This window comes from Balaenoptera acutorostrata, chromosome 3, assembly GCF_949987535.1.
Source record: "Balaenoptera acutorostrata chromosome 3, mBalAcu1.1, whole genome shotgun sequence".
Lineage (NCBI taxonomy): Eukaryota > Metazoa > Chordata > Mammalia > Artiodactyla > Balaenopteridae > Balaenoptera > Balaenoptera acutorostrata.
In genome coordinates, this window is record NC_080066.1 from 11,891,201 (window position 1) to 11,916,025 (window position 24,825).

A 24,825-nucleotide genomic window follows, 5' to 3' on the forward strand; every position below is an offset into this window, starting at 1 on the left:
CAATATTGTAAATCAACTATGCTCCAATAAAAAAATTTGCTTATAATTGGAGATATTAAATAGTAACTAAACTAAGCTATGCTGAAAAGATTTATTTAGCAGACTAATCTGAAAATATATACAGCCGTCCCTTGTTATCCACCCGTGACTGGTTCCAGGACCTCCGTGGGTACCGAAATCTGCAGATGCTCAAGTGCCTTATACAAAATGGTGTAGTACAGTCAGCCCTCCGTATCCATGGATGCAAAACCCGCAGATAAGGAATGTTGACTATACTGGATTGTAAACGGCAACACAGACTCTCTGCACGTCCTCTCATATATACCAAGTCAACAGCTGGTATGGGGGCTGGAACAGTCCAGACCGAGATACTCCATCAGCATAGCAGCGTCGGTGGAGCAGTAGCATTTGTTTAGCTTTGGGCTGTGTGGAGGCCTGCAAGGACTTCGCGGAGCAGGATTAACATGTTACAGCTCATAACCCTGGGACCAACAGCACCACTACGAAACAGATAAGGTTAACAAAACAGCCCACTCTCAAAGAGCATCTTCAACCTGAAGTTCTGGTGTAAAGAAAAACTGACCAACATTAAAAAGAATAAAACAAGGATACATTTTGTAAATCAAGAGCACACTATAGAGTATCACCAAAAGCTTAAGAACACTTGGATTTTTTAATGAAACAATGGAAACCAACTGTGGTAATTCCCTAATGCTAAGTCCTTGATCTGTGGCTCTGTTTGTGTTTGTAGATGTCATTTGCTTTAGAAATTATCCATTCACATTTAGTCAGCTTTTTCTATGGTACTGAGGTGATGATTAATTTTATGTGTCAACTTGGCTAGACTATGGTGCTCAGTTGTTTGGTCAGACAACTGTCTAGATGCTGCTGTGATGGTATTTTTAGATGTGATTAACATTTAAGTCATCACACTTTTGAGTCAGAGATTGCCCTCCATAGTGTGGGTGGGCCTCAACCAGTCAAAGCCTTTGCCTTAAGAGCAAAGACTTAGAGTTCCCAAAAAAGGAATTCTGCCTCAACACTGTAACACAGAAACCCTGCCTGAGTTTCCAGCCTGCCGATCTTGGACTCAAGGCAGCAACATCAACTCGTACCTCAATTTCCAACCTCCCAGCTTGCTCTACAGATTTCAAACTTACCACTCCCTACAACTGTGGGAGCCAAGTCCTTAAACTGAATCAGTCTCTTCCTCTCATGCTCACTCTTGTTCTATCTCTAACCTATGGTTCTGTTTCTCTGGAGAACCCTAATCGAGCAGATACTGCCAGTACGCTTCTGTCCAGTCTTGTTTCCTGGCTCAGGTCCTGGTCCTCTTCTATCTCTGACTGTGTAACAGTCATTTTCACTTGGAGCTCCTACTGTCATGGCAAGTGCGGTCTGTCAAGACTAAAACTTTTTTTTTTTTTAATTTATTTTTGGCTGCATTGGGTCTGTTGCTGCACGCGGGCTTTCTCTAGTTGCGGCGAGCGGGGGTGACTCTTCGTTGCGGTGCGCGGGCTTCTCATTGCAGTGGCTTCTCTTGTTGTGGAGCACAGGCTCTAGGCGCGTGGGCTTCAGTAGTTGTGGCACGCGAGCTCAGTAGTTGTGGCTCGTGGGCTCTAGAGTGCAGGCTCAGTAGTTGTGCATGGGCTTAGTTGCTCCACGGCATGTGGGATCTTCCCGGACCAGGGCTCGAACCCGTGTCCCCTGCATTGGCAGGTGGATTCTTAACCACTGCGCCACCAGAGAAGTCCCAAGACTAAAACTTGAGTAACTGTTTAGTATTAGTGAGTGTGAATGGTATTTAATAAAGAATAAACATATTTGCTATCAAATTAAGATGAAGGAATACAATCAAGTCCATTGGTTATTACACTAGATATCAAAGGACTGAATTTTCCCATTAAAGACAAAGACTGATACATTAGGCTAAAAAAGCAAGCCAAGTTATATGTCATTTCTAATACATACTCATTAATAAAATTTGAAAATAGATGGGTAAAACATACCAGACAAATGCAGACAAGTTTAAAGCAAGAGTGACAATGTTAATATTAAGAAAAGTTAACCACACACTAAACAGAATGTAAAAAGACATAATTTAGGAAGAAGGGCTAATCATCGCAAATTTGTTTGCAACAAATAAAACAACTAAAAAACCATAAAGCAAAAATTCTTAAGAATGCAAAAACAGGATAAAAATACAACTATAGTGAGTGATTTTATTATACTTTGTTTAAAACTGAATAGCAGTAGAATAACAAAATAAGGACTGAGAAGCAATGAGTGATAAAAACAACAAACCTAAAAAACAAACAAACAAACAAAACAACAACAAGAAACCTGACATATATATGTGCATGCATGGGCATATACAAAAAACATAAAATAGGTAATTTTCCGTGAATATTTATGGCATACTTACATTGACTGCCTATTTGACTATTCAAAAAAATGTTTTTTAACAAATCCTTAAACAAATTTAAAAGTAGGAACTTTACAGACTGCATTCTCTGATCACATCCAGTGAAATTATAAATAAATAATGATAACCTCAACTACTTGGAAATGAAATATTCCTGGGCAATCCTTAAATAAAAGAGAAAAATCAAAACTGTAATTTTCACCTTTCTTTAAACAATGAAACAGAAAATATTTCATACAAAACTGCAGGACAGGGAATTCCCTGGTGGTCCAGTGGTTAGGACTCCACACTCTCACTGCCAGGGCCGGGATTCAATTCCTGGTTAGAGAACTAAGATCCTGAAAGCTGCACGGTGCAGCCAAAAACAAAAAGAAAAAACAAAAAAACCCCCTGCAGGACATGGCCCAAGCTGGCGTCAGGAAATATTTGCCCTTAAATGCCTTCATTATTAAATAACAAATACTAAAAATAAGTGAACTCAATACACATTCTAAGAAAGCATAAAAGATAACAATGATAACTTAAACTAGGAAAAGGCCATTAACTATAATAAAAGCTGAGAGTAACAAGATAGCAAACAATAATATGGAAAAGAAAAATAAATACAAACTGATTCTTTGAAATAACGAATAAAGCAGGTAAACCCAAGAGAGTACACAAATGCCATTTGTTCTCTAGAAGCCTGTATGGGCACTAAGCTTCCTGGTACTTAACCAGAAGTAAAACAGATGTTGTACAGAGCAGCTGGAGAAAGAATCACAGAGATGGGACAAGTACACGGCTGACTTGGAAGAGCAACAGTTCTCACACTTTTAATATTCAGTACTCTTTCATATATGAGAATGTTCCAGTCTAACTGAAATGTTTAAAAGCTAAAAGGAAAGAAAGAAGGAACAAAGGAATGGGAAAGGAGGGATAGAGGGAGGAAGAAGGACCCAAAAGATGGAATCCACCCACAGTAATTACAGTGTATACACCTGTTCCTTTCTCAGGTACATCGCTACCTAAAGTATTACACCAACCACCTGCTCTCCCCTCAGCATCTCGGTGCTGTCCGAGTAGAACTGTTGACTGCCCCAGTGGTGGTCTCAGTAAGTACTCATGCAACAAAGTCCTCACACATTCATTAACCCCTAAGTACATCTTAGGTGCAAGTAGGAGATGGAGCGAGGCCTCTTACTTAACTGCAGTAAGTTGCATCTACCTCCACACTCTGTCACAATCAACACTTCGGTTCAAAGCTCCATCCGACAGCCCACAACATTAACTCACTCTTCACGATTCACCTTCACACCTGCGCAGGGTCTGAAAACCTCAGATTAAGGCAAGGGAAGGAGAAAGAAAAGGCCGGACACGACAAAGATGCCGAGATGGGAATGCAAAACGAGGCTGGTGCAAAGTGGGGCCCTGCGAGGGCAAATCTGAGAGCCTTTCAAAAGGAAAACACTACAGAATTGTGCCAAAAAATCCACTGAGCTTCAGACCAGATCTTCCCCCCCATATTCCACCTCCAACATCAGATCCCAAGAGTTAACACTGGTGTCCTTTTCTCCCCATTCCTCTTGTGATGGTGGCTGTAACCTTCAGTGGTACTTCTCTAGATCTTCAGTGGGTCACACAATATGGACAGATGCAGACAGCTTAGTGACTTGCACAAGGAGCTGGCACAGGTGGGAGAAGAGTGGGAACCAGAAACCAGGTCTTGGGGTTTGGGAACCAGAAACCAGGCCTCCCTGGGTGTTCCTGCCTTTCTGCTACACCACTGCAGTTCTTCGCACCTTCTTCCTTCTCTAATGAGTCACCAAGTCATTCTCATTTTTTCTTTTCTTTTTTAAAAATATTTATTTATTTATTTTTGGCTGCGTTGGGTCTTTGTTGCTGCACGCGGGCTTTCTCTAGTTGCGGCAAGCGGGGGTTACACTTCGCTGTGGTCCATGGGCTTCTCATTGTGGTGGCTTCTCTCGTTGCAGAGCATGGGCTCTAGGCACGCAGGCTTCAGTAATTGCAGCACATGGGCTCAGAAGTTGTGGCTCTAGAGTGCAGGCTCAGTAGTTGTGGCGCACGGGCTCAGTTGCTCCACGGCATGCGGGGTCCTCCCAGACCAGGGCTCGAACCCGTGTCCCCAGCATTGGCAGGCAGATTCTTAACCACCGCGCCACCAGGGAAGTCCCCATTCTCATTTTTTCATTCGAATATCTGATGTGTCATCATCCTTCCATTCCGGCTGAGCACCATGCCTACTGCCACTACCTTGGACCTTATCACAGCCACCTGGACACTCTATCCGCTTCCAGCCAGCACCCAGGCTTTTCACATGGTCCCTCCTGCGTAGCACTGGAAAGCTAACCTTCAAACTTGGCTTTTATTCCAGTTCCGGGTTCAAGGCTACTGCGGTACCCTGTGCCTGCCATTCTGAGCTTTCTGCCGGACATTCAAGGTCCAGTACAATCTGACTTCCCTTTACTTAACTCCACTGACCTCCCCCGCCTTGTCCAAACGGCACTCCCACCTCACTTAGACTGGCCTACTCATTGACTCACCAGAGAGCCACCTCCATTCTTGTCACATCACTGCCTCTCCTGGCCACTCCCCTCCATCAGAATGTCTCCACACCTTCATCGTATCATTCAGATCATAATCTGTCAATAACCTTGCCATAGATATTTGCTGAATACCTACTATATACTGGGCATTGAGGAAATAGATAATTAGGACAGTCTCCTGTCGCCAATCACCCTCAATCATTCCATGAGACTCCATTCAACTTCTGATCTCCTGTATGAAACCTTCCCTCTCTGAAATCTCCCACTGCTCTGAATACAAGCTTTCTCATAACATTCCACCACTTTCTAATGTGTCCCATAAAACAAGAGTCCCCAACAATAATTCTTCAGCAAATAGGTTTGGGAAACACTGCCTACTTCATTCCTCACCCACCTGCTCCCAAATCTCCAACCTGGGATTCACAATGCCTTCTGGCATATTAAAAGATCTGACCAGCCCTGCAATGTAGAAATTCATTTAACTTTGGTTAACCAAGAATGTCCCCAAATTAGAAACTTTCTCCCCATTCTCCAAACAACAGCCCAGGGATCTAGGATTCTGTAGAACATACTTTTACAAAATACTGGTCTCGATCATTGCCATTGAGAACGTACATTGTTTCGTGCTGCCCTAATGGCACTGGCCTTGACTTCCCCAGGAGAATGCTCCCCTTGATGAGAAGAGTTTTGACATGCGTTCAACACCTGCTACAGTAGAGATATATTATCTCATGTAATCAGCACCCCAACACTATTACCTGTCTCATTTCTACGGTTAAGAAAAAGCCTCAGGGAAACGGACTGACTGTCCTGCAGTCACACAGCTGACTGTCTTAGCATGTATCAACTCACTCATATCGGATCCAAAAGTTGGTACTCTTTCCACTAAAGCGATGTACATTTGGCAGGGCAGGTGTTGTGTTTTGTATTTTTTACATACTGCCCAATGCCAAGCTCATAGCGTAGGACCATGATAAGTAACCATTTGACTGGATTAATCCAAGAAAACACTGCAGGGGGAAGGATGAATAAACGGCGAAGAAGTGAGCTTGATGAGTGAGGAGAGTTAGGACAATTCAGACGTTTGCAATATAACTTCTGCATCAATGTGTGGACTGCATCACACCGGTCTTTTTCCGATTCCTCAATACCAAAATTTCCATCTAATTTGGTGGCAATTTTCTCTAGGTTTTACTGATTACCACTTCCCAGGTGTCTCCTGCCACTGCACAGCTCTACTTCAGTTCTTGACTTCCCCCAACTTTCCCACCTACTCCCAGGCACCCTTCAGCAGATTTTCCAGTAGAATCTTATTTTGATTCTTTTTTTTTTTTTTTTCGGAAAGCCCTTCTTAATATAGCACTGCTCTCAAGATGTGTTCTCCTGCTCTTCCACAACACTAATTAAAATGAAAGCTAACGCGGGGGTCGGTGGCACCCAATTAAACATGGATCAAAAGCCATGCGTTATGAATGATCCCCACATTCAGTATTCTCTCTTTTTCTGTATCCTGTATGATTAATGTAAACTGGATGTCAAGTTTACAAGTAAAAACTACACCCCCTTGAATTTAGTCTTTTTTCACTGAGTCCGCGCCACACATCGTACCACATAATCTTCCAAATCTGCTGAAATACACCTCCCCCACCCTCTAAGCCACAATGCAAAATATCAGTCTTCTGGGAAGTATTTCCAGGCCAGCTCGTTCATCTGGTCCTTGACTAGCATCATCTGTTAAGTATCACAGTGCTCCTTCTGCATATTTTTTTACTGTTGTTTTCCATCACATCCAACTTTAGATGACTATTGTTTCCCTTTGACATATCTAATAGTATTTGCAATTTCTGAGAACAAGAAATGTTTTTATACTGATTCTTTCAGTCCTATCATATTCTTTATTCACAAGCCTCTGGTAGTTCCTTAAACACATACTCACACATACACTAATATATATTCTCCAAATACACTGTGTAATCCCATTATGACATGTGCTCCTTTCATCTGGAGGCACTGCTCTGGCAATAGAAACATTTTCTCAATTTCTACCTTTCTCAGATACACACCACGATTGATGCCATTGCTTCTCTTGTGCCAAATTCCTTTTCTTCCCCAAACTGATTAAAGGCTGATCTAATCAGGAGGCTGGTACTTCAGCCATTCTGGGATCACCACTGAATTTCTTACATATTGATGCTGGGCAAACTGCTCCCCCGTTCCAGTCCTTCCTTATTTCTTCAATGTTTTGGAGTATCTTTGGATTCTGTCACCCATCAGAAAGATGGGATAATCTGGAGGGTAAGAGCAAGGCTCCCACACCCAGGTCCTGGTGCTGCTACCTACCTGCTGTGTCACTGTGGGCAAGATCTAACTGCTCCGTGCCATTCTGTTAAGTAAAGTTCATAATAAATAGTGCCTACCCCACTGGGTTTGGGGGAGGATGGACTATACTTATATGTGTAAATTGCAACAGCGTCACAATTTTGGCAGCTGCCAATAATCTGTAGTCCTTGTAAGTCTTCTCCACTTTTCCACCACGATAAATAACAGCTGAGAAAACAGTGCTAAAGAAAAGCTGAACATTTAACTAAGATTCTCTGCGTGCACGGCAGTCTGTGTAAGGGTATTTCTTCCCTCTTCCTGTTTTGACTTGGTATTATTATTTGCTCTGCATACACTGTATTAGATTTCTTAACTGCCAAGAAGTTGTTTCCTTTTCCCTTAAGATTTAGGCAAGAAATTGGTCTGTAAACCCCAATTCGGTCATTAGTTTAAACAGCTAAATATGTTTCTGATGCTAAACATGGCTATTCTACCGTCATCTTCCACTTTGGATTAGGATAAAGTAATAGCTCTAAAGAGGAAATTCTTAGCTGGGGGTCTATCTCCTTTACTATAACTTATAAGCTTTTCATTTGTGTATTTATTTATTTACAAAACATGCATAATTGTACAAAACCTATCCCCCTACAATGTTAGCCTTTTACCAGATCCCAAGCCCTCCACTATGTCTATGGTCTTAGTGTATCTGTAGTTCCCATTAGCCTTCCCTTCCAGGCTTTGCTGATACATTGATCCATGAATATCAATGCATATTTGTGAATTTTGAACACTTCACATATCTGGGTTGATCAGGGTTAAGACAAGTGGGATAGACAAAAATTTGATTAATTTGGAGCTTTTCATACATGACGGAGGGACTACATCTATCCCCAAGGTATAAACTGATAGCCTGAAATCCATGGCATGAGGCGTGATCCAGTGTGATGGAAGTTCTGTTATGATACAATTAAATTCATCAAAAATAAGTCTAAAGATGTCATTACATGGGGATTAAGAGAGACAAACCATTATGGATAAAAAAAGCTACGAGGATATACTGTACAACACAGGGAATATAGCCAATATTTTATAATAACTATAAATGGAGTACAACCTTTAAAAATTGTGGCTCACTATCTTGTACACCTGTAACATATAATACTGTACATCGGGACTTTCCTGGCAGTCCAGTGGTTAGGACTCCATGCTTCCACTGCAGGGGGCACGGGTTGGATCCCTGTTCAGGGAACTAAGATTCCAAAAGCCATGCAGTGCAGCCAAGAAATATATATAGGGGACTTCCCTGGTGGCGCAGTGGTTAAGAATCCGCCTGCCAATGCAGGGGACACGGGTTCAATCCCTGGTCTGGGAAGATCCCACACGCCGCGGAGCAACTGGGCCCGTGCGCTACAACTACTGAGCCTGCACTCTAGAGCCCACGAGCCACAACTACTCAAGCCCTCGCGCCTAGAGCCTGTGCTCTGTAACACGAGAAGCCACCACAATGAGAAGCCCAGGCACTGCAACGAAGAGTTAGCCCCCACTCGCCGCAACTAGAGAAAGCCTGTGCGCAACAACGAAGACCCAATGCAGCCAAAAATAAATAAATAAAATAAATAAATTTATTAAAAAACCCAAAAAACAAATATATATATATATAGTACATCAACTATACTTCAATGAAAAAAGGTGCCATTATATGCAGATGTAAATATATTTTAATATATTTATATTACATATAAATGTGATTGATTCTAGTGTACAGGTAGGCATAAAGTGTTATGTACAACAAAGTAGATAAAACCATTCATTACATTTGGGAAAGCTAATATAAGGAAATGGGAGTGGGGGAGGATTTCTTTCTGAAACTAAATTCCACAGCCAAAATCTGCATAAACCAAATATCCCTGTAGGTGCTAGAACCAAGATGCTATGGTGAAGGGAAGTGACAGATGCCACTTCTGGGCCAACATATTTAAGAGGCTGTGCAGAACCATTGGCTCTCTCTTTCCCTGTCACGGTGACTTGGAATCCATGTGTTAAGATGGCATCACCACACCATGGTTATAGCCTGAACCACAAAGTCATTGCAAGGACAGCTTCTCTGGAGAGGTGTGCAAATAACTGACTTTGTGTGCATGAGAAATAAAACGCTTTTGTGTCATATCACAAAAAACCTACAGGGTTTACTTGTTATGCAGCATAATCAAGACCATCCTGATTAACACATCAGTTGTAAGGTATACCTCTCCTCTTAACTCCTTTCTCTTTATAACTCCCATTTGAATGGGGCCAGCCAGCTACTGAAAGCTAGCATGCAGGGGGGAGAAGTCAGCAGAGGTAACCTGCACCCTCATCTGTGATTTGTGACATCAAACGCCTTCCCCACAATAATATGTTACTTGCTTTGCCCTAAAATCGTGTTACCCTCATTTTTCGTCTGGGAGGCACACAGCACAGCCCTTGAAATCACAGGCTCCCTGCGACTGGCAGTATTTTGATCTGGTAACACTGCCTCCTCTCATCTATGAACTTGGCTTTTCATCCAGAAAGCTTCCTCTACTGAAGGTAAGGTTAAGATCATACAAATAGTTGGTAGCACACTTTGCTTTTTAAAAACTATTTCACTTTCTACATTCTGTGTATACTTCACAGAAACATTCCATAGGTCCTGATAATTTCCTTGTTTTTTGCAAGACAGAGGTTTTTTCTTTTTTTTCCCCCCCTCTTTCTTTCCATTGTTGATACCCTTAATTGTTCTCAGTGAGTTACTAAGGAACAGGAGTAAGAATGCCATCATTCTACCACCTGGAAACAGTGCTCACTTCTTAATACCTGCTCTTCTGATTCAAATGCAGTTAAGACTTCTCTTGTCTTCTGTCTTTAACTGTGTGATTTTCATGATTCTTGACAAAATCAGTTATATACCATCTGAAAAGGAGATGTCAGTCAAAGGAATGGGTGTTTATTTTTTAATTGATGTAGAGTTGATTTACAATATTGTGTTAGTATCTGGTGTACAGCAAAGTGATTCAGTTATATATATATGTTTTTTCAGATTATTTTCCATTATAGGTTATTACAAGATATTGAATATAGTTCCCTGTGCTATACAGTAAATCCTTGTTGCTTATCTATTTTACAGTAGCTTGTATCTGTTAATCCCATCCTCCTAACTTATCCCTCCTCTCCTCCCTTTCTCCTTTGGTAAACAAAAGTTTGTTTTCTATGTCTGTGAGTCTGTTTCTGTTTTGTATATAGATTCATTTGTATTATTTTTTAGATTCCACATATAAGTGATATCATATGATATTTGCCTTTCTCTCTCTGACTTACTCCACTTAGTATGATAATCTCTAGGTCCATCCATATTGCTGCAAATGGCATTATTTCATTCTTCTTTATGGCTGAGTAATATTCCATTGCATATATATACCACATCTTAAACCAACTGACTGTTGATGGGCACTCTGGTTGTTTCCATGCCTTGGCTATTGTAAATAGTGATGCTATGAACATTGGGGTGCATTTATCTTTTCAAATTAGAGTTTTTGTCTTTTCCTATGTATGCCCAGGAGTGGGATTGCTGGATGATATGGTAGCTCTATTTTCAGTTTCTTAAGGAAACTCCATACTGTCTTCCATAGTGGAGGAAGGGACAATGTTGAGCTTGAACTTGAAACTCTAGTTCCAAGTTCCATAGTACAGCTCTTCACTAATGGATAAAGTTCTTTAGAGGTTGTTTAAAAGACTAGCGTGAACTAGAACTTGAGATGGTTCTGAGTAAACAGACTGATAGATATCTTCCTTATCTTCACTTCCACAGTTGGCAGCATGATTACATGCAGGCTCCAGATATGCTGGACTACATACAGTAGACAGTGGAAGTGGTGCCCAACTCACCAGGCACGGAGAAAACAGCTCTAGTGTCATTTCCACACGGACACACGAGAGAGACACTAGGGAGACCTGAGGGGCACTCAGAGACAGCAACAGGTCGGACAAAATGCCTCCTGGACTTACGGACCCCATTTCAGATACTGTCATTGTTCATGTGCTTATCTCCTTATTTTAACCCTCCACAATGTTCACGTTTAAGGAAAATAACCTTTATAGCTCTCTCACTCTTTGTACTGAATGGAAGAACACATTAGACTTTTTAAGTTAAAATGTACAGTGGTCCCTGGGAGCCATGGGGGATTGGATCCAGGACCCCCCTCAGATACCAAACTCCAAAGATGCTCAAGTCCCTTACATAAAATGGCATAGTATTAGCATATAACCTATGTACGTCCTCCCATATACTATAAATCATCTAGGTCACTTATAATACCTAATACAATAAAAATGTTATATAAATAGTTGTAAATATAATGCAAAGGCTATAGAAGTAGTTGCCAGAGCTCAGTAAATTCAAGTTTTGCTTTTTGGAACTTTCTGGAATTTTTCTTTCCCAATATTTTCTATCTGCAGTTGGTTGAATCCAAGGATGTGAAAGCCGCACATATGGAGGGCCGACTGTGTTCCTCTTTCCTCCAAAGATCTGACCACATTAGATATAAGAATACACATAAACTAATACTCTGTAGAATACTATATACCTAGTTAGTTAAATAGAAATTCTGTGTGTAACTAGGAATAAGGACTGAAAAATTATTTTCAGAAGGGTTTCTGAGACTAGGAGCGGAGAGCTGGCTTCTGTAGGAGAGAGGCCAGTTGGACATCTGTTTCTTCACTAGAAAAGACATGAAAGAAGAGCATTTCCAAACTGTAGAGTGACACAGTGACGATGACCGCGAGAGATGGCTGAACTACAGACCTTTCTGAACTCAGAGCTATCTCAAAAAAGTAACATTCTGTCAAGGTAAAATATATACTCGAATCTATATTCTATGGTTATCTCATATGCTCGGGAACTGAATAAGATTTCTCTTTTTAAAGAAATGGCAATGGAATGAATGTCTCTATTGCCTGACCCACTGTGAGCTATGTAATTTGTTATCAAAACTTTAGAAAAATGAAAGGCAGAGGAAGCAAACACCAAGGTCAATAACAAATGGAGAGACCACAGACTTGGGAAATTCAGACCCTGGCAGACCTGCTGGCTTCTTGACTTGAGGCTAATTGTTTATTTAGCCTTCCTTAGCTTCTGAGCCTCAGTCCCTTCTGACTGACCAAACTGTCATCAATCTCTTTACCCCTGGATTCCCCACCGCTCTCTATCTGTACCAAACAAATGGTACCTATCACATTCTAATTGTATTAGAAATATTCATTCGTTCATTTATTCATTCAACAAAAATTAATCATGCCTAATTTTGGTTGCGTGCTCCCTTAAATGCTGACTTTACAAAGGTGATTCAGACAAAGTTCTTGCTCCAAAAGCATATTTTAGATGGGAGAAGAAACATAAGTAAAAGCACAATAAAGGCACGATTAGATGCTACAATACAGGTACTGCAAGATGCTATGACCAGCTCAGCAGGTGTGACATTTAGGTTGGATCTGGAAAGATTAGTCTCTGTATGTGAATGCCTTATTTCTTTTACTGACTTGAAGGCAGGGGCCATGCCTCTTTGTCTGTATTTCTCACAATGCCTTTTCCATGGTAGGTGCCAAATAAATATATATGGGATGAATAAGTGAAAGAAATCCAAATTTGAAGCTTTTAGTGAAGGAAAAATACAAGTGAATTTCAGAAATATAACAAAATTGTGCTCTGACAATGGGAAAAATTAACACCTTCAGGTACTCAAATATGTGTTGATAAAAAAGTGAAATGACTTTAAACACTAATTGGAAAATAAGAGCCTCCGAGACTCTTCTTTTGGACATCACAAATCAGAATACTGTAATGCTAAGAGCTGCCACTGAAACAGGAAGAGAATCCATCATTTTCTTTCTCAATACTCTGTGATATAGATATTATCTTCCCTTGACAAATGAGGTAACTGAAACAGAAAGATTAAGTCATCAGCTCCAAATCATACACCGAGCATATGGTGGAGACTGGATTCCAACCCAGTCCTGCCGGACCCCAGAGCCAAGCCTTTCGCTGCCAGATGACGCAGCTTCACAGCCTGACCGCCTCACAGGAGTATGCTGGGGAGTAATAAAGATTCTGTCTACTATATGCAGATAAGCTCTATCCTGTAATACTGTCATCTGCATTTTTTTAAAGATAGTAGAAGAGACTAAAGGAAACCTTTGTGCTTTTCAATAATTTAGACTGAAGAAAATTCTTGACTGACTTATTTTCAAAGTCTCCAGTATAAGTTTTCAACCAGGAATCTTCCAAGTGTTTGAATTCATATTTCAAAACATAAGGCGTGCTCTGATTCTCCTGATGTTTGATACCAAGGAATTAGAACCTGGATTCCCTTAGCACCAAGATATTTCATGTATAGTACCGGATACAGCATTTTTGTCACGTTATTCTTGATTTCTCTCACTGGCACTCTTCTCACTAAGGCCACCTTTATGAGAAGCAACCAAGAAAACAGCCACCAGAAGAGTATGTGGTGTTTACAAACTCCATATCTGGAAAGTGCATCAGACTTGTGATATTTGCATTCCTCCTTATGGCCGGTCACGTGATCTTCCTGTAAAGGAAGCCTGGAATAATCCATTGTCAGAAGGTCAGGGAGGAACAAAGGGTGTTGTGGAGAAGAGGATAGGAAAGAGGAAATGGGCAGTAGGAGAAAAAGAATGAAAAAGACAGAAGGTGAAGTGCTGTCCATAGGAATTTCCTAAGTCGTCACTTAAGCTTCTCTCTAATGTTTACAATGCTGATTAAGGTTCCTTTGCAACACAGCAGCAGAAGGAAAAATGTATACACAGATCCAGCATCACAGCCTTTCCCCTTTTGGATAGTCAGCTTGGAATACACAAGAACTCATCTCAAATTACCCAAAGAAGGGGCAGCTGACCAGCCGTGGCCAGACTACATTATGGTGGAGATGCAAGTGACACGAGATTGGAGCTTGAGGCCACTCAGCCACATTCATTACTCTCTGTCTTTTGACACCATCGCCCTTTACAACCTTCTGGTTATTTTTAGGCTCCCCATATAATAACTTTATCCAAAGCCATCATCATCATGGTAGTAGCAACAATTATGACATCACAAATAATAACAGTTACAGCAATTGAAAAAAATTTTAAATGGAAAATTTACCATTTTTGACAGACTAATTTCTATATTTCTTTGCAAAATAATACATTTTAACTTCAAAAATATACATTTGCCTTCCTCACTCAACACAAATCAACTCTCTAGCCTCCTTCACCCAGATTGCTGTCCCTATAATCTCTTTCTCTCTCTCTCTCTCTCTCACACACACACACACACACACACACACACACACACACACACACCCCATGTCCCTTACACCCCGTACACAGACCATACTATCTGCTCTATACGCAATGATTTTCAACTAATAGAACAGTGGAATAAACAAGGATTTAGACTTAACTGGATTCAAATTCCAACTTTTCTTTAGCAAATTATATAATCGTAACTGTCCTGAGTTTCCTCAATCCGAAGAGCACTGGATAAAGTACGATGCCTCACATATTATGACACAGAGAGAGGCACAAACTCCATTGATTAAATGGATAGTGTCCAACTATCAATAGAAAATAGAGGTATTTTTGTTATATGTCAATTATATCTCAATAAAACTGGGGTGGGGAGATAAATTTAAAAAATAAATAAATAGAAATAAAAGAAAATGGGGTATTTTCTATATATGCTTGAAATGAAGATGGCCATCCTTTTCTTATTTACTGAAGAATTAATCTGCTCATCGCTACATCAACCCAGATTCTTCTTTTGTTTCTCTTCTTCTGGGCCTACTGCCTCGGGAATGTGAACTTTTCAACATGCAGTTCATGAGGCATATTTCACATTTTTAGGCACTCTGATAAAGATTTCATAGAAGAGAAGCTTCCATTTAAAGGGGCACAGGAGATTGAGGATAAAGTATAGACTTAAATTACTCGGGATGGTGCCAATCTCCATTTCCACGGACGATCAAAAGCCGAGTTAGACAGCGCTTTTGTAACTAACTGGCAAGAGAGCAGACTTAAAACACAAAGCTTGTCTCTACCTGTCTCTCTACTAATTTCAATTAGTGTCGAAATCAATAACAGCCTGCCCTTGTCCCCGACCAGTCCTATGGCTAAGTGTGCTCTGCTTCCGTTACCATGGTCTCCATCCGCAGATGGAGACGCCTATCTGTGAGGGGTACAGAGGAGGGTGGCCCCCCCCCATCTCCTGTAACCCCAAACCCACGCTGTCTGCTAAGAAGTAACTACAGACAGACAAGAAACAAAAACATCCTGAGCCACAGTCGGGTGATATCTGTATGGCTGTCAAGATAACCTGAGAAAACAGGTAGCTGATGACAGCAGAAAGCCAAGCGTGCAAAAGGAAAACATCTCCGATTAGAAAAGAAAAAAGAGCAGGAAACAAAACCCTAATGTCAGCTTTTTAAGGAAAAGGGGTTTATCACAAGTCTACCCCTTTGCATGCTCTGTTTTAGCCTGAAAAATGTATGTACGTATGTATGCATGTATTCATTCATTCACCGTGCCCAGCACTCAGTGCTATCGGGGTACACATTAGTTGGTCCCATGCTTTACTCAGTCAAGTGACACCCGTGCATTGCCTGCACTTTACATGTATTTGTGGTTGAACCTGGGACGCTCTTTTAGGGGAACTGCATATTCTCCGGGTCTCTTTTCTCTCACCTCCGGTTCTCTTACTGTTGCTGGTAAAGAGGGCTGAGCCGTCGGGTCAAACCAATCTGCCTCCTTCCCATAACCCCCCAAAGAGATCTGGGACAACGCAACAGTGGGCACAATCCACTCAACTATTTGTTTCCCCTTTAAACTGAAGGTCTTTACTTTCCCTCATGTTCATTAAAGAATGAGCTTTGCACGGGGAGGGGGAATCGGATGAAGGTGGTCAAAAGGTACACACTTCCAGTCATAAAATACGTACTCGGGATGTAAAGTAAACATGATAAACGTAATAACACTGTTGTAGGTTATATATGAAAGCTGTTTAGAGAGTAAACCCTAAGAGTTCTCATCACAAGGAAAAAAAATTTTTTTCTATTTCTTTCATTTTGTATCTAAATGAGATGATAGATGTTCATTAAATTTTCTGTGATAATCATTTCATGATGAATGTAAGTCAAATCATTATGCTGTATGCTTTAAATGTACAGTGCCATAGGCCAATTATATCTCAATAAAAGTGGAAGAAAAAGGAAAAAAAAAAAAAAAGAATGAGCTCTGCAGAGTAAAATGGCAGCATATTTGTACCTGGTCTCTCAGCCTCTCTTGGTGGCCCATGATGGCTGTGGCATGATGGGGGTATTTCTGCTTTAGATGTTCTAGGAAAGCTTCTCTCTTACGATCCATCTCTGATGTTTGCATTCCCAGTATTTCTTTGGAACTTCGAGGTCCACCTAGAGTGTGTCTCCTTGGGATGTTTCGGGAAGATTTGGAAGCTGAAACACGACTGTTTCCATTAGAAAGGCGTTCCTTGGTTCTGTGACATTCTGCATCTTCTAAGGATGCTACCTGAAGATTGCTCTTTCCTTGTTCTGAAAAACAAAAAAGATACACCTCACAATTAATGATTTCACACTAGAAATCTCATTTACAGAGCACCAAGAGCATTTGTGGCAGCTGTTAATACATGAATGCAACTTAGCACATTTGTGCGTGTGTGTGTGTGTGTGTGTGTGGCAAGAAGGGGAGCAAATCAACAATCGAAAGAAATATGCAAAACTGCACTTTAGAAATCAAGATGTTGCAGCAAAATCTCTACAATTTCTGACTCTTTCCCTAAGGTTATTCAAAACGAGAACCCCTGGTCGGACTAGTTTGCAGGCAATTTGGGTTACCCTTCACCTTCATCTGTAATTACAGAAAAGTTAACTTCCGTTGATTCCGATTATTTCTTTATTTTTAAACACAGTTTCATCCTGGTAACAGGATTTTTTATATTTTTATAATCTGAAGGTGGTTTCTGAAACATTTGTTTTATCTCCAAGACCAAAAATAGCCATTATAATCATGGACTTGTGAACCACTTGAAAATTCAATTTCTCCCTGTTATCACAAACCAAGCAAGCAGAAGAATATTATTACAGGTAATAATCAAGGGGATGTAAAGGCTTAGACACGTTTTACTTGAAACAGACTTTATCTGAAATACTCAATGAAAAGGGAAGAGAGATGGTGCATTTTGAAGGTCTTGACCCAGACACCTGGCCTCTGAGCTGGCCAGGTAAGAACAAGTGATTCCTACTTAGAACTGAGCAACTGAGGCCGGCAGTGACCACGCATAGGGAATCTCCACTCATTCTCAGTGGATGGCAAATGCAGTGTCAGGTTTGAATATTCCAGTTAACTGAGAAAGAGGAGTTACTTCTTTTTTTTTAATGAATTTATTATTTATTATTTATTTATTTTTGGCTGTGTTGGGTCTTCGTTGCTGCGTGCGGGCTTTCTGTAGTTGCGGCGAGTGGGGACTACTCTTCGTTGCAGTGCGCGGGCTTCTCGTTGCGGTGGCTTCTCTTGTTGCGGAGCACGGGCTCTAGGCAAGTGGGCTTCAGTAGTTGTGGCACGCAGGCTCAGTAGTTGTGGCTCACAGGCTCTAGAGCGCAGGCTCAGTAGTTGTGGTGCACGGGCTTAGTTGCTCCGCGGCATGTGGGATCTTCCTGGACCAGGGCTCGAACCCGTGTTCCCTACAAGGGCAGGCGGATTCTTAACCACTGCACCACCAGGGAAGTCCCAGGAGTTACTTCTTAAAAAAAAACCCAAAACAAAACAGAACAAAAACCAGAATAGGAAGAGAAAGTAATAAGCATTCTGAAGTACTTCAGAAGCTTGCAAGTTCTCTTCATGTAGAGCAGTTCATATACAGTAACACAGACGCAGGCAGAGTAAGGTATCCTTGTCCACTGAATTCCCTGGAAAAAGCACAGGGCTGGGTCTCAGGAGTCCTGCCTTTAATCCTAGACTGAGGACAAACAATGGGACCTCTCTCAGCCTCACTGTTTTCATTAATAAAATAAGCATGGTTGAACTGGTATTAGATATGCAAATTTAAATCTTTTAAATACTCTCATTTGTTAATTTTTAAATTATTTTTTGGCTGTGCCACACCACGCAGCATGTGGGATCCTAGGTCCCCGACTAGGGACTGAACCCGTGCCCCCTGCATTTGAAGCATGGAGTCTTAACCACTGGACTGCCAGGGAAGTCCATTTTTTAAAAATATAAAAAAAAATTTTATTATAAATATATTCTAAATTATTAAAAAAAATAAGTTTCCAATTTAAGAGTGTATTTGCTAATTATTTATCTTTAAAAATTAAGTACAGGGTTTCCCTGGTGGCGCAGTGGTTGAGAATCTGCCTGCCAATGCAGGGGACACGGGTTTGAGCCCTGGTCTGGGAAGATCCCACATGCCGCGGAGCAGCTAGGCCCGTGAGCCACAGCTACTGAGCCTGCGCGTCTGAAGCCTGTGCTCCACAACAAGAGAGGCCACGATAGTGAGAGGCCCGCGCACCGCGATGAAGAGTGGTCCCCGCTTGCCGCAACTAGAGAAAGCCCTCGCACAGAAACGAAGACACAACACAGCCATAAATAAATAAATAAATAAATAAATAAAAATTAAAAAAAAAATTAAGTACATAAAATACACCCAATATTTAAGAGTTCTAGACTAGAGTCTCAGAGAACTAAATCTTGACGTCAGTGATATAAACCAACACGTGTCCAGAGTTTACACATAAACTAGCTCCTCCAGAGGCAATGACACCAATACAGTTTCCCTCTTCTTTACCTAGAAATGCTTGTGTCTAGAACTGTAGGTACAACGCCCTTGCTTAGGCACAGAAAATACTGTAATCTTCAGTTCGTTGTCCTGCTCCAGTTTTTCACCCCTAGATGTGTGTTCTGGGAATAATTCTTCTCGTTTACCCTTCCCTTCTCATTACATGGCTAATTACAGCATCTCCATCAGATACTGATGAGGAAAGTGAAGGAAAAAAATAGCCCAATTAGTTCATTCTACTTTTCATTAGTTTCAGCAGTACGTTTAGAAGAGAAGACGACAGAACTATTGGATTAAAAGATATTGAAAAAAACAAATAAATAAAAAGGCTCTGGGACTCAGTATGAAACCAGGGAGGCTCAAATCACTCCTGAAATAATGGAATTGAAATCTGGAAGAATGGGTGGAAATTGTTCCCTTTTCCTCAAATGATGAGAAGAGTCTTCCACTGAAAATCACCTTGAACATGGGAGCACCTCAAGTTACGCAATTATTGAGTGAAGTATTTTTTCAATAGGGAAGGGGATGGCTGTAGGAATTACATAGAAGCCCTGAGTACTAGGCCCTGCTGCACTGCCTACTCCACATTTGGTTTTAGCCAAGCCATCTGGTGTCTGTCTGTCTTGATTTCCTACCTACTAAATGGAGAGTTCAATAATATTACCTGTGCTATTGATACTGCAGGATCAATAAGAAAATTGTGAGAAGAGAATTCGACTGTTTATTACAAGCTTTCATGCATGTGTTTCTCTGGAATTTCCCTTAGCACCCAGCCCATGCTAATCATTAGTAAGCATCCAATAAAGACCTTCGGGTTGGAAAAAAAAAAAGATATTGGGAGATTAACTATCATTCCATTCATTTAGTTTACCTTCTCATTATATGGGCTCACGTGATGGCTACCTTATTTGTGGTTTCTTCTCTAACGACACAGAGGTAACAGGATCTATGGGATAAAGCCAGGTGCAGAAAATGCCATATCTCAGGTTGGTAAATATGTGGACAATCTGAAGAGGTTCAGCCTTATCTTTTTGAGTGAGTGTGTGCATGTGAGTTTTATATTAGCCAAAATTGTTATATACGTGATATAACACAGCTGACTTCCAAATGGATTTTTACGATTACATTCTTTTTCTTTTTTCTTTTTTTTTTTTTTTTTGACTGCACCGCACGGCTTGTGGGATCTTAGTTCCCTAACCAGGGATTGAACCTGTGCCCCCTGCATTGGAAGCACTGAGTCCTAACCATTGTACCGCCAGGAAATGCCCTTGATTACTTTTGACATCATAAAAATAATATATTTTAAAAGTCATCCAGGACATCTAGATTAATTAGCAGGACGGAATCGCTGGGAAGGTGATTTCTTCACCTGGATGTAACACACAAATATCCCCATCCACCCATAAGGATAAACACTCCTGTTCTTCAACTACCAACAAGGGCAGAAAGTTCCATTCGGCCTTGCTTTGCCACACAGACTCACAAGAACTATTCTGTTTCATCTCAAGATCCTCAGAAGGGGTCAAAACAGCCAGAACAGCAGTCCCTTGGAGACTGAAAAGAGTTTTGCACATTCTTTGAAATAAATTGGGAAAGGAGCGGGGAGGGGCAGAGCTGGAGTTCAGAGTCAATCTGTCAACATCCACCTTTGAGCAGCCCCCGACTCTGTGACCCTCCAAGCCCCACCCTTCCTAACACTGCCCACTAAGAAGGTCACGTCAATCTTAGGTTACTTTTCCATTTTTTTCTGTCTTGTGGATTCTTCTAAAATGTCTCCAGGGGCTTACGGAGGTTTAAGGCGAGGTGGAGGACAGCAGCGAAAGGCACCAGTGCACAGCCCGGGGCAGACATCTAACTGCCCTGGGCGCCCACTCCCTCCCTGGCCTCACCTGCCTGCCCCTCACTCAGCTCTGGGCCCCACCTGCTCACGGGGCCCCACCAGGCCCCTGCTCCACTTTCACGGCACCCATAACAACCCAACGCTGTTCCCGCACGAAGGTCACTGGAGCCTTTCCCACTATGAGACTCAGTTCTTGGAAGCTACCGACTCCCACGCCCGAGGGACAGGAGACGGCTCTCCCGTTCCGGTCATCCGGGGAGAACGGGATCTTTCAGCCGAGCAGGAAACAAACAAAGGGGAGCAGCAGAGGGTGTGTGGTCACAGTTCCACAGTGCGGAGTCAGAGGTCTCAAGTCCCACCCATTCCGCACTATCCACATGGACACGCTGCCCAAGGCGTGGAAACAGAAACACAGTTCTAACCTTGCCTGCAGTACGCTTTGGTGCTAACATTTAAGTCTGGGTGTGTCGAGCTGTTTGCTATTCTGGGAATCGGTGTCAAACAAATAATGAAGCTGGAGCCTGAAGACAAGGCTTCCAGTTTTCCCTCCCTGCCCCTCCCCAGCCCAGAGCCATCCCTCCCGCAGCTCGTTTCCAGCAGGGCCAAGAGCGAGACGGGAGCTTCCAGTGGAGAATGGCCCCTCCAACCTTTCCCAAGCAGGAGTGGGTGGGGATCAAGAGGGAAGAAGTGCCAGAGAGAGACTCTTCTGAGTTTCAAAGGGCCTCCTGGCTGGGATGGAGACTTCTGGAAAGGAAAAGTAGAAAGTGGGGACATGGGGAGGGGCAGGTATGTACCAGGTATGCTGGGGAGGCGGTTGATTATGGAAGATGGGTCATCCAAAGGTAAACACCCACACAGCAAATCATCCTGCAGGCGGGAGACCTCGGGAGCTGCCGAGACTGGCTTCTTGGCCCCCGCTCAGGTTGCCTGGGCTGGGTCGGCTGACCTGCAGTCCGGGATCTGGACCTGGCATCATTTAGGCATTCCACGCCTGCCTGCTACCTGAGAGCCAGGAACAGGGCTGATGGCTTTCCTGACACTGTATTCCTGGGTCAGATTAGGCAGGCCCCGGCCTCCTAGGGAAGGAGTCCCCCACTGCTTCACAGCGGCTGCTGGTCAGCTGTCTCTAAGGTGTCGCTTTTTCAGTTGTGCCGGGATGCTCTCTTGCGTCGGAACATCGCGGGGAGTTGCAGCTTTGACTCGCTGTACAATCTATCTGGATCTACCACGGCGGCAGCCACATTTTGTCTGTCCGTGTATTCAAACCATAACATACTCCTGTGCACACAGAAGAAAAGTGCATTTTCCAGTCCCCTTCATCTAGGTGGGGCCTTGTTCTAATCCCGGTCAATGCAATGTGGGCAGAAGTGACGTGAGCCACCAGTAGTCCTGGCCCCTGACCTCCTGAATAATCTTCCGTGCCCTTTCTCTTTCCCCTTTGGCCGGTTAAATGCAAAAGCTCCAGCAGAAGCCTCCCAGAGCCTGGGGAATGGCGTCATAAGTAGACAGAAGGAACCTAGGTCCCAGGGTGGCCTGGAGGTAAACCATCTAGCAGATCCACTCGGCCAAGAATGTCCACATTCCACTGTGTTCAAAAAAATTAACCTTGATTATGCTAAACCACAGACATTACAGCAATCAGGTTATCTGACTCCTATGTATCACATATTCTGTTGGGGGCCCACGGGGTTCCTCAGTTTGCCAGCTCTCTTGTTAATATCATAAAGATCACCACCAGAGACAAACTGGCACAGAAATTACAGCTGAAACCAGATCATTATGTACATTCCTCTAAAAACCTTACGAAATTTTAAAAAAGAGAAGGTTTCTGGTAGAGATTATAGACAAAATAACAACAGCCCCTCCCCTACCCAGGAAAGCATTCTTGTCTCAAAGGTTGGTTTGCTGATTAATTGATTGATTCATGTTTTGCAAATATTTATTGAGTGACTGCTCCAAACACTGAAAGGGGTTAGGAAGTGTAGTGAAATGGCGATCTAGACAGACTTAATTCCCTTCCCTCAAAGAGGATCCACATTATAATTAGGGAGACAGACAAAGAACAGATAATGTGTATATAAATGTCACATAGTGATAAGTGCTCTGAAGGGTAAAGCAGGATAAGAGACAGAAACTGATGGGGTAATTTTAGAGGAGACCGGAGCAGAGACCAAAATGCCTGGGACTCCCCGAGCTTGCACCCTGTGGAGCTGCCAATACTATTTTTTTTTCCGGCTTCACTGAGATATAATTGACATATAACCTTGTCTGAGTTTGAGGTGTACAATGTATTGAATTGATACACTTATATATTGTGAAATGATTACCACCATAGTGAATACTAGTATCTTAAGACACGGGAGAATCAGGGGTGGTAGAGGTAAGCAGGTGGCTGACTGCACTTCACTTGCACAGGGGTTTCAAGACCTTTGAAGGCCAGACCGAAAGCAGTCACCTCAGGGCTGCTGTGGGCAGACAGGCATCCCCAGGAACCCCCAGGACCACTCTGAGGCGCCCAGGGCCTTCAAAAGAAGTGTGATACGGTTAGATTCAAATTCAACCACTAATTACTAAGCACCTCTCTGCACTTGGAAGTACCCTTTCACACTGTTATTACTCACCAGCTGACGATTTAGCCCTGGGAGCCTCATTTATAAGAGCTATTCTCGAGGTGACCATATGCGCCCAGTTTGCCAAACAGTTCTGGGTTACAACTGTCGTCCCAGCGAAATTATTTATAGCATTCCCCCCTTTCACTCTCAAAACTGTCTCGGTTTGAACAAGTTACATGATCACCCAAGGGATCCTTATCTATGGTAGATTGATAAACTCAAAGCCCTGGGGTGGTATAATTAGCCTTCAGTTCAGCACGTATTTCTTGATCGCCGTCTCATGCCTGGTGCTCAGTTAGGTGCTGGGGATGTGAAGACAAAGAAGGCATGTTCTCTGCCCCCGAACACCACACTGCCACCAGTGTTATGATGCCAAATACGATCAAGTGTGCAAGGATAGGAATGGGCGTGTGGTATCTCGGGTGATGCAGGCATCAGAGGCCTGGCCTCCCTTGCATGGGCCTCTCGCGCATCAAAGAACTGGAGATGAGGCCACACTCCTTCACAGCACCATTTTCACCCAGGACTCAACCGGATCTTAGAAATCTAACCGGGATTCTTAGCTCCCTTCCACAATCTCTCCAGCCACCACTTCCAGCCTCCCTGACCTCTAAATGCTGGTGTGCCCTGGGGCGCATCTCTGGGACCTTCCCTTCTGCACATGGACCCAATCCTAATCCATCTTTCACAATCCCCGGTCCCCTCTCCTCAATTCCAGCCATGAATATCCAAATCGCAATCAACATCTCCACTTGGATGCCTGATAAGCCTCTCGATCCTACCAAATCCAAAAGATTTTCTGCTCTACACCCACTTGCAAGCCATTAAACACCCTCTCAGCTACTCCTCTCAAACACTTTCCCATTTAGGTAAATGGCAACTCCCCAAAGGCGCAGACCAAAATTTCTGAACTCATCTCTGACTCCTCTGTCTCTCGTATACCCCACATCCAATCCCTTGGCAAATCTGGTTTCATCCTCAATACTCTACTATCCTACCCGCTGGTCCAAGCTAGGGCCTGGTTTACTGTGGAAGCCTCCCAACTGGGTTCCCTGCCCTCCCCCACTCCCACTGGGGTGACTCTCAGTACAGCACCCAGGATCTACCCTTTATGAGACCACTCAGACCTGCCGGCAGCTCCCACCTCCCTTGAAACGGAAGCCCAAGTCCTTACTACACTCTCACAGGCCCTACCTGATACGGCCTAGAATTATCTCTTAACC

General features: G+C 42.6%; 1 protein-coding gene across 6 annotated transcripts in view; it reads right to left on the minus strand.

The window, feature by feature from the left end:
• The window catches only part of KIAA1217 (KIAA1217 ortholog), a 328,796-nt gene that overhangs the window by 301,588 nt on the left and 2,383 nt on the right, over positions 1-24,825 (minus strand). For all 6 annotated transcript variants that reach the window (XM_057544720.1, XM_057544718.1, XM_057544719.1 and 3 more), the window contains exon 2: positions 16,624-16,907. In XM_057544720.1, coding sequence (XP_057400703.1) covers positions 16,624-16,907 — 284 coding nt within the window. The remainder of the gene's footprint in view (positions 1-16,623; positions 16,908-24,825) is intronic.